Raw genomic sequence first — 14,688 nt, 5'->3', positions numbered from 1 at the left:
ATTAGCATATCAAGAAAAGGTTCTCTAAACGACCTATTACCCTAATCTTCTGAATGTTTATCATATCTGTGCATTAAAAATATTTCTGGAATGCTTCAAACCAGCTGTCATCTTTTCCTGCAATACATTAGCCAGAAATGCCACTGGTGTACAGCAACATTCAAGTGAATGGCACCTAAAGAACAGTACTCTGCGGGGGCCACTAAGCAATGTAAGGAGATGCTCTGCTCCTCACTGTACATCGCTTATTTCCAGCCACTTCCAGTTCAGGTTTCTGCTGATCAGTGTGGATACCATGTGTCAGACTTCACAAAATCTCATACTGAAGAACTATCCTACAGATACATCATCAATTCTGAAAAACCCTAAAAGTAATTTAAATATAAATTTAGAAAATATATTTTTTTCTTTTTTACCAACAATTAAATTGAAAGGGATATTTTTACATCTCGACAATCCATTTTCTTTTAAACAGGGCATGGGTGTATGTGAAAGAGTGGGGTTTCCTACTTTACTTCTCAATAATTCACTAAAAAAAATATTGAACTCTATAAGCAGTCACTAATCTCCTGTGGTCTTGCTGTGCCAGTTTTTATCACTGTATAAAGAAAATACTACCCTATAAGTGAATACCATAATGGGTTTAAGGCAATTATTACATTTTTAGCTTTCTTATATATGTTGCTTAAGGTACTTATCTACAATATGGTCATACGAAGTTATAATTTTCTGTGTTTGTAATATGCATGTGTTCAACCATGCAATGTTTCTACTTCAGGTGACAATCTGCAGACTGCTGTAACTGTAGCTAAAAATTCTGGGATGATAAATGAACAGAGCAACGTTATCATGGTAGAAGCCATGGAACCCACTGATTCTAGTTTGGCTTCTATTACATGGACTGTTGTACAGGGTGTGAAGCGAAAAGGTTTTGAAGAAGTGGTGAGTGGCTTGTTGATACAGATACTAGATTGATGCATATCTTGGATTTTTCTGATTTCATATTCTGACCCATATATTGTTGTGATGATAGGCACAATTCCAACAATGTATGTGAAAATACCACTTGATTTTTGCTACTTACAAGGTTATTCCCAGAAACACATTATGTCACGAAGCACAGTAAATGCATACATATTGTTAATATAAAGACTAAACCCAACATGGAGTTTCTTTCTTCTACCTTTTGTGTCAGAGGCATAGCTAGGGGTTTGGTTCAGGGGGACAAACTTCTGAGTGGGCCCCCAACTAGGTAACCTTGATTACAACTTGATGGCGCGTCCTAATAGTGGATGTAAGAGAACCTCAGCAGATGACCACACTGTTACTAAAAAAAAATCTATATACAAAGATCAACACTGATATTACTGCCGTATGGTGACATATAGTGGTAGATACCCCAGTCCTGCAGAACATATAGGTGATCACAGTACAGTTATAGATGGTGACTTAGAAATGACGTTCTTTCTGATGGAGTCGTTCACTTTTCCCTTCTTTTCCATCTGACCCAGACCAATATGGCAACTGTTTCCAGCCAAGACTCGGCTGCAGAGATTATAACAAACACACATCTGACGTCTAACATTTCAGGATCCATCCCCATCTATCCCCAATCTGCACAAACTCCTTATCCTGCTGAAACCCATTCCCAAACCGCTGCTGCCATATTTGTCCCTGTTACTGCACTTACTGTGTGCCCATATAATTGTCCTCCTACTGGAGCCCTAGATTCCCATTTCATTGAACTCATAAAGTATGATGTCAACAAAAGTGCCCCAACAAACACTGTAAAATACCCTCAGAGTGAATTCCTCCACAGTACGCTCCACATGCACAATATGATGACCCCAACACAGCCTTCCATGTAGTATAATGGGCCTACATACAGTATAATAGCCCCACACCTCTCCACACTGTATAATGACCCCACACAGCCTTCCACACAGTATGATGGACCCCACAAAAACCTTCACACTGTATAATTGCTTGCATACAGTATAAAGCCTCTCACATAGCCCTCCAAATAATATAGTAGTCCCCACATAGCCTTCCATATGTTATCATGCCCCCATAGTCCTTCATATAATAAAATATGCACTCCCCATAGTCTGCCACATTGTATACTGCATTCCATAGTTCTCCATATCGTAACACCAGGGTCCCTGCATGCCCCTGCTTTTCTCATCCGACAGGGACGCCATCTCACGTCAGAGACAGAGCACATATTCCTAGTGTGTCTCCATTCAATAGCTGGTAGGCACTTAATGCTTAAGGCACCTCCACCATTTGGGAGGTGTCTGAGCAACAATTGTAGTTAGTCAGTCTGTAAGCTGCTAGCTTGTTATCAGAGCCCTGTTAACCTGAAACCGCTCCGGCGGTACGTGAACCCGAAACTGCTTCGGTGCTACCTGAAACCGAAACCTCTCCAGTGATATCTGATCCTAAAACCCACGCTGCTAGTTCTCGTTACAAAGTCTGTCCCATCTGAACAAGCTGTATCTCGTCCTGCCTTGGACTCCGATTCTGCTGTCCTGACCCTTGGGGGTCTGCTGCCGCGTTACCGGAATTTGTCCTAGAGTAGCACCTGGCATCCAGCTGGGCTCAAGTCTAACCCCACCATCAGGGACTCTAGTGAAAACTAGGTGGTCGCTTAGTCATGTCCTTCCAGGCTCTCCCCTCCCCAAAAACCGGTATTTTTCCATTTTTTTTCTTTTTTGTTTTTTCCTGCCCTTCTTCCTGCCATAACTTTTTTATTTATTTTTCAGGCCATGTAGACACATGACAGCTTGTATTTTGAAGGATGAGCTGTACTTTTGAATAATTCTACCACATAGTGTACTGGAAAATGGGAAGAAATTGCAAAACAAAGTGCAATTCCACAATTGTTTTATGAGTATTTTATTTACCACGTTCACTATATGGTAAAACTGTCTTGGCAATATGATTTTTCAGCTCCGTACAAGTACGCAGATACCAAACACGTTTAATTTTTTTAATTTAGGTGGTGAAAAAATGTTTGTAAATTTGAAAAACAAAATATTTTGCTTTTATCGACATTTTCCAAAACTCATAACTTTTGCATTTTTTGAGACATCAGGCTGTGTCAGGGCTTATTTTTTGCCCTGTGAACTGTCGTTTCTAAAGATATTTTGATCGCCTGTTATTGCATTTTATTACAATGTCGAGGAGGCAAAAAAACATAATTCTGTAGTTTTGATTTCTTTTCGTATTACACCATTTACCGATTGGATTAAGGTACATTATATTTTGATAGATCTGACTTTTCTAATCTCACCAATATCAAATATGTGTATTTTTAACTGTTTTATTTTTAATGGAGCAAAAGGACAATGATTTAAACTTTTGTGGGGGGGGGGTTAAATTTCTTTTCATATTTTTTATAAACTTTTTTTTTTAATCAAAATTTAATAGTCCTCTTAGGAGACTTGAAGCATCTTATCACTTGTGGTATACATTAGCACATCATCAGAAAACCCCTGGCTGTCATGACAACCCATCAGCGCCTCATGATCACATCACGAGTGCACCGATGGATGGGAGGAACAAAGCTCTCCATGCTGGTGCATTTTAAATGCTGCTGTGAGTGATTGACAGCAGCATTTAACTGGTTAACAGCTGCGGGTGGAGTACTGTTCCACCCACGGCTGTTAGAGACACTTGATGGCTGATTAAATCAGTCATCATGTGCGTTGAAAGATGTGGGTTCGCACGCTGAGGCAGGGACACTACTTTTGACGTACAAGTATGTCTAAGGTAGTCGAGGAGTTGAGGCTCTTTGGTGTACTTGTATCCATTGGAAGTGCTGAGGGGCCTTAATATATATAAAAAACAACTTTTTATATGACAATACAACAACATTACATTATCCATAAGTTTCTTTTTATTCATGTGAGTCTCTCCATTTGTATCACGTTGTTTTATTTGAACTTAAAGATTTTGTATTCGTTTTGTGACAGTTTCTCCTTTTGATACCATTGCACATGTGTTACATTGCTATTGGAGTGGTGTTGAATGCAAGTGATCATATTTAAGCAATGCTTGGCCTTTTTCTTTTGTATCTATGACTAAGGGCATATAGGGTACTTGAAACATGTCAATGTTTTTAAGTGAAAAAAATAAAGTAGTGCTTTTATATGGAATGCTGGAATTGTTGTCTTGTTACCTGCAACATGATCCCATTACTCCAGACTCAAGTATCCACTCAATAACTCTGAGAGAAGTGAAAATTAGAGGGAACGTATGCTTAGATGAAAAGGGATGAAAAATGAAAGATCTGAGTATTCACACATAAAAGCTTATTCTAAAAAAGTTACCTGTAAAGACACGTTTTAACATTTTACTTTGCTCATTCAGTATTTGTCATCCTCAGAAAGATTTTGCACTTTCTGCTAAATCTTAAATAAAGAAATTGATGTTTTATTTCATTTTAGGATATTTATGTTGACATGCAGGAGAAATCCAAACCAGACACTGAAAAGCCACCATATTATTTTGCCATGACTGGAAGGACCTATGAAATCATTTTGCAATATTTTAGTAATTTGCTACAAAAGGTAAGCAAATCTAATATCTGAATCTGAACAAGTTACATAAGTGTAAGGCACTATTTGCAATTTATAATGATAAAGTAGGAATTTGACATAAATGGGATTCATATAACAGTACCGAGGCTCATTTCACGATTTTATTTCATGTGACAAGTGTTGTTAAGTCATACTTGATATACAAAGGTGAAAGACCTATTAAAGATGTGATAGTCATATGGCATGGCGTCTTCTCTAGTGTTAAAGAAGCACTCCCGTCTATATATTTTTTTATTAAATGTGTGTATGTGCATGTAATGCAATGTGTATTAAAATGCTCACCCACCACCGCTCTCTCCTGTATCCACCGCCGTTCCGATTCTCTTGTGAGTGACATCACCGCCATTGCGACTAGCCTGGTCACTATATGCTCTATGTGTGAGCCGTCCCTTTTACAATGTAAGCCTCAATCTGATGCTCCAAAGACCAACATCGTAAAAGCCCCTTCTGGGTCACGCCGAGCGCAGTATGACCCGGAGAGTCTTCAGAGCGGTGATGTCACTGAGAAGAGAAAAATGGCGTAGGTGAATATATTAATGCACTCACTACATTACATGCACATATACACTCATTTAATAAAAAATATGTGGGAGTTCTTCATTAAATGCCATTGATAGGGTTTTCAACTAAGTTCAGATTTAGTTTGGTTTATGTGTTCATTTTTTCTTCACTTGCTCTCTGCATCTTAGACCAGAAAGATTCTTATATCAAAATGACTCGCTTTTCCTTTACAGAAGTTCACAATGTACTTTAGGACATTTATGACTGACGGGCAAGAATATACTGTACATGTGTCACAACATGCTAAACCTATTCTATGATCGTTTTCAGCTACTCATAAATGGAACAGTTTTTGCTCGAATGTCTCCAGGGCAAAAATCAAGTCTTGTCGAGGAATTCCAGAAATTAGGGTATGTTATGCTTGTATAGCTTTGTAGTGACACACTGCCTCTGTGCAAGGTACTAATACATTTGTTTTGAAATTGCTTGTGGATATTGGTACAGATTCTATCCATTTTGTCTTGCATCCAAGTCATGCAGTGTTTGAAGACAGTGAAACTAAAAGTCTCTGACTGAGCTCTGCGTTTTACTCTAAATTCAGTTACCTCGCTAGATATCATATACAGATAGTCATAAAAAATGCAGACAATGTGCAACTGAATTTATCAAACAGGAAGTTCTTTGTCAATTTGTGCAACTCATTAGTATTTTATTAGTGTTTATTAGTATTTTATTCAACAACAAAAAATCATCATTTATTCAAATATAACCATGACTCACATTCTGGAACATCAGCATAACTTTTCAAACCCTTAATTCCATGAATTTCTTGAGATGAGATCCTATTTCCATTTTCCATGTACAATAATCCACTCTTCAGTCTTCACACATGCTGATGAAGAACAATGGGGTTAGAAGGATCACTAAGGGTATGTGCACATGCTGCGGATTACTCTGCGGATTTTTCCGGACTGATTTAGGTAAATCCGCACTGCGGATTTCCAGCGGAATTTTTTTGCGGATTTTGTGCGGATTTCACCTTCAGTTTTACACCTGCGGATTCCTATTATGGAGCAGGTGTAAACCGCTGTGGAATCCGCACAAAGAATTGACATGCTGCGGAAAATAAACAACGCAGCGTTTCCGCACGGTTTATTCCTCAGCATGTGCACTGCAGATTTTGTTTTCCATAGGTTTACATGGTACTGTAAACTCATTGAAAACTGCTGTGAATCCGCAGTGGCCAATGAATAGATCAATCTGTCCCGTTACATATGTAATCGTTATCAGCAGCACATCTCCTTTTTACTCCCTGCTCACAAGAACAATGATTCATTAAGACTGGATTTGTGCAGGCTCAGTAAGATATGTGCACACTCAACAAGATGCACCTAATTCATTAAAAGTTGCACATCATTTAATAAATTAAGAAACTTACAAGTGCAGTGTGCTTCTGGCAGAAATGTAACATATACAGGTCCTTCTCAAAAAATTAGCATATAGTGTTAAATTTCATTATTTACCATAATGTAATGATTACAATTAAACTTTCATATATTATAGATTCATTATCCACCAACTGAAATTTGTCAGGTCTTTTATTGTTTTAATACTGATGATTTTGGCCTACAACTCCTGATAACCCAAAAAACCTGTCTCAATAAATTAGCATATCAAGAAAAGGTTCTCTAAACGACCTATTACCCTAATCTTCTGAATCAAATAATTAACTCTAAACACATGCAAAAGATACCTGAGGCTTTTATAAACTCCCTGCCTGGTTCATTACTCAAAACCCCCATCATGGGTAAGACTAGCGACCTGACAGATGTCAAGAAGGCCATCACTGACACCCTCAAGCAAGAGGGTAAGACCCAGAAAGAAATTTCTCAACAAATAGGCTGTTCCCAGAGTGCTGTATCAAGGCACCTCAATGGTAAGTCTGTTGGAAGGAAACAATGTGGCAGAAAACGGTGTACAACGAGAAGAGGTGACCGGACCCTGAGGAAGATTGTGGAGAAGGACCGATTCCAGACCTTGGGGAACCTGAGGAAGCAGTGGACTGAGTCTGGTGTGGAAACATCCAGAGCCACCGTGCACAGGCGTGTGCAGGAAATGGGCTACAGGTGCCGCATTCCCCAGGTAAAGCCACTTTTGAACCATAAACAGCGGCAGAAGCGCCTGACCTGGGCTACAGAGAAGCAGCACTGGACTGTTGCTAAGTGGTCCCAAGTACTTTTTTCTGATGAAAGCAAATTTTGCATGTCATTCGGAAATCAAGGTGCCAGAGTCTGGAGGTAGACTGGGGAGAAGGAAATGCCAAAATGCCTGAAGTCCAGTGTCAAGTACCCACAGTCAGTGATGGTGTGGGGTGCCATGTCAGTGATGGTGTTGGTCCACTGTGTTTCATCAAGGGCAGGGTCAATGCAGCTAGCTATCAGGAGATTTTGGAGCACTTCATGCTTCCATCGGCTGAAATGCTTTATGGAGATGAAGATTTCATTTTTCAGCACGACCTGGCACCTGCTCACAGTGCCAAAACCACTGGTAAATGGTTTACTGACCATGGTATTACTGTGCTCAATTGGCCTGCCAACTCTCCTGACCTGAACCCCATAGAGAATCTGTGGGATATTGTGAAGAGAAAGTTGAGAGACGCAAGACCCAACACTCTGGATGAGCTTAAGGCCGCTATTGAAGCATCCTGGGCCTCCATAACATCTCAGCAGTGTCACAGGCTGATTGCCTCCATGCCACGCCGCATTGAAGCAGTCATTTCTGCCAAAGGATTCCCGACCAAGTATTGAGTGCATAACTGAACATTATTATTTGATGGTTTTTTTGTTTGTTATTAAAAAACACTTTTATTTGATTGGACGGGTGAAATATGCTAATTTATTGAGACAGGTTTTTTGGGTTATCAGGAGTTGTAGGCCAAAATCATCAGTATTAAAACAATAAAAGACCTGACAAATTTCAGTTGGTGGATAATGAATCTATAATATATGAAAGTTTAATTGTAATCATTACATTATGGTAAATAATGAAATTTAACACTATATGCTAATTTTTTGAGAAGGACCTGTACATGTACAGTGCCTTGCGAAAGTATTCGGCCCCCTGGAACTTTTCAACCTTTTCCCACATATCATGCTTCAAACATAAAGATACCAAATGTAAATTTTTGGTGAAGAATGAACAACAAGTGGAACACAATTGTGAAGTTGAACGAAATTTATTGGTTATTTTACATTTTTGTGGAAATTCAAAAACTGAAAAGTGGGGCATGCAATATTATTCGGCCCCTTTACTTTCAGTGCAGCAAACTCACTCCAGAAGTTCATTGTGGATCTCTGAATGATCCAATGTTGTCCTAAATGCCTAATGATGATAAATATAATCCACCTGTGTGTAATCAAGTCTCCGTATAAATGCACCTGCTCTGTGATGGAGCCAAATACAGGACCATTCTTGAAGAAAACCTGTTGGAGTGTGCAAAAGACCTGAGACTGGGACGGAGATTTGTCTTCCAACAAGACAATGATCCTAAACATAAAGCAAAACCTACAATGGAATGGTTCACAAATAAACGTATCCAGGTGTTAAGGTACCTTCACACTGAACAACTTAACAACGATAGCGATCCATGACGTTGCAGCGTCCTGGATAGTGATATCGTTGTGTTTGACACGCAGCAGCGATCTGGATCCCGCTGTGATATCGCTGGTCCGAGCTAGAAGGCCAGCACCTTATTTCGTCGCTGGATCACCCGCTGACATCGCTGAGTCGGTGTGTGTGACGCTGATTCAGCGATGTCTTCACTGGTAACCAGGGTAAACATCGGGTTACTAAGCGCAGGGCCGCGCTTAGTAACCCGATATTTACCCTGGTTACCATTGTAAATGTAAAAAAAACCAAACACTACATACTTACATTCCGGTGTCTGTCGCGTCCCCCGGCGTCCGCTTCCCTGCACTGTGTCAGCGCCGGCTGGCCGTAAAGCAGAGCACAGCGGTGACGTCACCGTTCTGCTTTACGGCCGGCGCTTACACAGTGCAGGGAAGCGGACGCCGGGGGACGCGACAGACACCGGAATGTAAGTATGTAGTGCTTGGTTTTTTTTACATTTACACTGGTAACCAGGGTAAACATCGGGTTACTAAGTGTGGCCCTGCGCTTAGTAACCTGATGTTTACCCTGGTTACCCGGGGACTTCGGCATCGTTGGTCGCTGGACAGCTGTCTGTATGACAGCTCTCCAGCGACCACACAACGACGAAAAAGCGACGCTGCAGCAATCGGCATCGTTGTCTATATCGCTGCAGCGTTGCTTAATGTGACGGTACCTTTAGAATGGCCAAGTCAAAGTACAAACCTCAAAACAATCAAGAATCTGTGGAAAGAGCTGAAAACTGCTGTTCACAAACGATCTCCATCAAACCTCACTGAGCTCGAGCTGTTTGCCAAGGAAGAATGGGTAAGAATTTCAGTCTCCCGATGTACAAAACTGATAGAGACATACCCCAAGCGAGGTGGCGCAACAAAGTATTAAGTTAAAGGGGACGAATAATATTGCACGCCCCACTTTTCAGTTTTTGAATTTCCACAAAAATCTAAAATAACGAATAAATTTTGTTCAACTTCACAATTATGTTCGACTTGTTGTTGATTATTCACCAAAAATTTCCATTTGGTATCTTTATGTTTGAAGCATGATATGTGGGAAAAGGTTGAAAAGTTCCAGGGGGCAGAATACTTTTGCAAGGCACTGTATATACACACACAGTGCACATACACATGTATATACACACGCTGCACATGCATACCATTCTGTGCATTCTTCAAATCTAGTAATACTAAATATCCATGAAGAAATGGTTTGCCAAATAGACACTCTCAAGAGATTCAACAACAATATGCATAAGGTGCAATTGCCCACAGATAATAATGAGTGATGCAGGCCAAGAAATTAAAAAATAATTTTTATTGTAGTTCATTTAAAACCTTGAGCAATAAACAGGGCTAAGAAACCTCCAAAAGGAGGGACACGTTACACAGGTACAATACCACAGTCAACTGTGGGGTATATAAATACTGACAGCCAATTGTTATCCCTGCATTGTATATCCAAAAAATAGGGTGGCATATCAATAATTGTCCATGTTTTAACCCATGTGGAGGGCAAGCGGATGTGATAAGGTATTTAATATATCAAACATATATCCACAAGGCCTCCTACTGTGGCTTAAATCAGAGCCATATCCCGGTATTTAAATAAATAAATACATTAACCGTATTGGACCATCATTATCATATATAAAAAGACTGTGACCTGTGTCTTTCCCTCCCGCCCGACGGGCGCCGTTTCGCTGCTCGCTTCTTCCAGGGGCGTGTGAATTTGCCAATCCTGGTGTTCTGTGGTAAATGCCAAGCGTCCTGCACAGTGTTGGGCTGTGAGCACAACCCCCATCTGTGGATGTCGGGCACTCAGACCATCCTCATGCAGTTGGTTTCTAACCGTTTGTGCAGACACATGCCCATTTGTTCCCTGCTGGAGGTCATTTTGCAGGGCTCTGGCAGTGCTCCTCCTGTTCCTCCTTGCACAAAGGCTGAGGTAGTGGTCCTGCTGCTCGGTTGTTGCCCTCCTACAGCCCCCTCTACGTCTCCTGGGGTACTGGCCTGTCTCCTGGTAGCGCCTCTGGACACTACGCTGACAGACACAGCAAACCTTCGAATCGCTTATTTATGGCAGGTGGTGCTGTCTCTCTTGGTCTGTGTGTGTGCAAGGTGAACAGGCCTTTCATGTGCTGCTCAGACCCTGCTGGAGTCTGAGAGTGAAGGTTTGACTTATACGGATGAGTCCGTGTAATATGAACTGTTTATTTTCCATTTTTGCTCTGTTATACCTTGTGTGCCCCGAAAATGCTGTTTTGTTTTGTCAAACCAGATGGTTTATAGACATTTAACAAACTGCCCGTTTGTTTTGAACCAACGAACTTAATCCTTGTGTGTGAACAAAGATATATCTCTTTTGTGTGTGTGAACCAGCGTCTAACATAGAGCCAATCCCTTACAATGTATATAGTTTGTGTACAGTATAGGCCATCAATATATAGTACTGGACAACTCCTTTAAGTGTGTGTATAGTGCAGCTTCATCCTCGATTTAAATATGTCGTGGTTTAATTTTTTCAGAAGATAATTGTTATAATTGTTAGTATAGTATCTATACCAACAATTATCTCCTGATGAAACTAAACTACTGGAACTTTTGAAATCGGACAGTGTTGTACCTGCTTTTTTTAATCTCTTTATTATTCAAATTGATAGGATTTTCCAGGCTCAATAAATTGATGACCTGTATCCAATTGGTCATTAATATCAGATCTATGGGTTCTGACTAGTGATGAGCGAATATACTCTTTACTCGAGATTTCCCGAGCACGCTCGGGTGTCCTCCGGGTGTTTTTAGTGCTCGGAGTTTTAGTTTTTAGCGCCACAGCTGAATGATTTACATCTGTTAGCCAGCATAAGTACATGTGGGGGTTGCCTGGTTGCTAGGGAATCCCCACATGTACTTATGCTGGCTAAAGGTACCGTCACATTTAGCGACGCTGCAGCGATCTAGACAACGATCCCGATCGCTGCAGCGTCGCTGTTTAGGTCGCTGGAGAGCTGTCACACAGACAGCTCTCCAGTGACCAACTATGCGAAGTCCCCGGGTAACCAGGGTAAACATCGGGTTACTAAGTGCAGGGCCGCGCTTAGTAACCCGATGTTTACCCTGGTTACCAGCGTAAATGTAAAAAAAACCAAACACTACATACTTACATTCCGGTGTCTGTCCCCCGGCGCTGTGCTTCTCTGCACTGTGTAAGCGCCAGCCGGAAAGCACAGCGGTGACGTCACTGCTGTGCTCTGCTTTCCGGCCGGCCGGCGCTTGCACAGTGCAGAGAAGCACAGCGCCGGGGGACAGACACCGGAATGTAAGTATGTAGTGTTTTTTTTTTTTTACGTTTACGCTGGTAACCAGGGTAAACATCGGGTTACTAAGCGCGGCCCTGCGCTTAGTAACCCGATGTTTACCCTGGTTACCAGTGAAGACATCGCTGAATCGGCATCACACACGCCGACTCAGCGATGTCAGCGGGTGATCCAGCGATGAAATAAGGTGCTGGCCTTCTAGCTCCGACCAACGATGGCACAGCAGGATCGCTGCTGCCTGTCAAACTCAACGATATCGCTATCCAGGACGCTGCAACGTCACGGATCGCTAGCGATATCGTTCAGTGTGAAGGTACCTTAACAGATGTAAATCATTGAGCTGCGGCGCTAAAAACTAAAACTCCGAGCACTAAAAAATACTCGGAGGACACCCGAGCGTGCTCGGGAAATCTCGAGTAACGAGTATATTCGCTCATCACTAGTTCTGACAACACCCCCCAAAATAAGCTTTTTTTGGCTCTATTGGTGGCTGGATATACAGTAAACAATGAACCAAACCGAACAGCCCAGTTCTGTTTAATGCTTCGCTGACATTCCCAGGCGCTGAAGCACAGCTGGTATTCGAGTAGCCCATGAACAGTTGTTAAGCAGTGTATGAAGCTGTGCCGTTTGGCTCCATTCGCTTCTTATATCCAGTTGCTGCTGGAGCTGAAACCTACTGATCAGTGAGGGTGTCAAGGATGTGAACCCCCATCCGCCCCAATCTGATATTTTTGATTAATTGAGATCTCAATCTGTGAATGCGCTACCACCAGCGTCATTTTCATGAAGCCTGCCGGGAGGTTAATGTGTGCATGCGCAGACACCCTTGCTATTTTTCTGAACTTGGAACCAGATCGATCTGTGCAAGCGCGGAATTGTAAACTGTATGAAGATACTTACAGCAGAGGTAGTTGATGGGCCGTGGCAGAGATGAAGACCCTATCCACAGTCCCACCCCACAGGACCACCTTGATGAGCGAACAGCTTATTGCACCAAAACTTCTTATGGTGATTAAAGAATAAGCAGACTGTGGATTTCTACAGTGAATGTACCTATTAAAATCAGCAGCACAGTGCCTTTATGCACATACCTTTAGTTTATAATATCTGATCATGATGACAAGTTCTTTAAGGTGCTTTAGAGCGTGAATTAGAATTAAATTAATTTTTTTAATTTAATTTTTAGGTATTACGTTGGGATGTGTGGTGATGGTGCAAATGACTGTGGTGTAAGTCTTTCGCTATCCTTGTCTTCCTTTGTCAGTTTATTTTGCTTTTTGATTCATATTTGTGAATACATCCGTAATGCATTATTCATTTCAGGCCCTAAAAATGGCTCATGTTGGAATTTCTTTGTCTGAACAAGAAGCTTCAGTGGCTTCACCATTCACATCACACACTCCAAATATTGAATGTGTCCCAAGCCTATTAAAGTGAGTACTTCCTTCCAGGTCTGTGGATTCAAAGTTGTGGAGTCGGAGTTGGTGTCCATTTTGGTGGAGTTGGAATTGGTATGAAATGGTCCGACTCCGACTCCTAAAATATATAATAAATTGTGTACAGTAGTTCAATATAGTATGTGCTGAAAATGGTTTCATAAACCCCACCTTTCCTCCCATCCTTGTCTTCCCTCCCCAGTTAAAAGTTCAAAATAATAATAAAACGTTTGGAAAAGAAAATGGTTTCATAAGAATTTGTTAAAGTTATGAAATGTCCTATAAATGCCTGTTCTGTTCCTGATTTAAGGATCTTGGCTTTTAGTTGAGATTAATCTGTGCTGCACTTTATGTACGTGCTCAGTAGGGGGCAGGGCTGTGGAGTTGGAGTTGTGGAGTCAGTCGGGTTATCAGGGAAATTGAGGAGTCGGAGGTTTTTTCTTACCGACTACACAGCCCTGTTTCCTTCCAAGACTTCTTTTTCCATGATATGGTACGTGTATTAAATAATACCATAACAAAGTGCACAAATAGTACCATAATACCTTCCCATAATAATATCCCACCATACAGAGCCTAAATAGTGCTGTCTTACACAGTTCAAATAACACCACCATACAGTGCTCAAATAATACCACCATATTCTGCTGAAATAATATCCCCCAACAAGCTATGATATCACCATCATACAGTAATAATGCTTCTATGCATTACATTTCACAAAGAATTACATAAAATGCTTACCTCCTCGGTCAATAGACAGGTATGCAAAGGATGTACTTCGTTATGATAGATGCCCTACCAATTTACATTTCCTTCAATAAAAAAAGAAGTGACAATTGTATTCAGCAAAACCTCTTATTTCTAAACAAGAGTCTCCTCCGAACTGCAGAATATATGTTTTGTACTACATTTCTTCATTTTTCTCAAAGCAGGTGGCTCATTGTCTGACCCATGAGAAAAGTATATGTTTCCTTTGTGTTCTACTGATTTGTTCTTTTCTTTTCTTACAGGGAAGGAAGAGCTGCTCTGGTTACCTCCTTCTGTGTGTTCAAATACATGGCACTTTATAGCATGATCCAGTATATTGGTGTGCTGCTACTTTACTGGGTATGGCTACTAACTAATTGCATCACGTTCTCTGTATAATGTAAAGATGGGC

The 14,688-nt window shown here is 41.0% G+C and overlaps 1 protein-coding gene across 1 annotated transcript in view; it reads left to right on the top strand.

The window, feature by feature from the left end:
* ATP13A4 (ATPase 13A4) overlaps positions 1–14,688 on the top strand; it is a 181,574-nt gene that overhangs the window by 142,664 nt on the left and 24,222 nt on the right. The window contains exons 19-24 of the mRNA XM_077290335.1: positions 779–942; positions 4,452–4,574; positions 5,436–5,515; positions 13,277–13,319; positions 13,414–13,523; positions 14,540–14,636. Coding sequence (XP_077146450.1) covers positions 779–942; positions 4,452–4,574; positions 5,436–5,515; positions 13,277–13,319; positions 13,414–13,523; positions 14,540–14,636 — 617 coding nt within the window. The remainder of the gene's footprint in view (positions 1–778; positions 943–4,451; positions 4,575–5,435; positions 5,516–13,276; positions 13,320–13,413; positions 13,524–14,539; positions 14,637–14,688) is intronic.

Source organism: Ranitomeya variabilis, chromosome 2 (genome assembly GCF_051348905.1).
Source record: "Ranitomeya variabilis isolate aRanVar5 chromosome 2, aRanVar5.hap1, whole genome shotgun sequence".
Lineage (NCBI taxonomy): Eukaryota > Metazoa > Chordata > Amphibia > Anura > Dendrobatidae > Ranitomeya > Ranitomeya variabilis.
The sequence above is the reverse complement of the archived record's forward strand: the minus strand, read 5'-3'. Positions and strand labels throughout refer to the sequence as shown.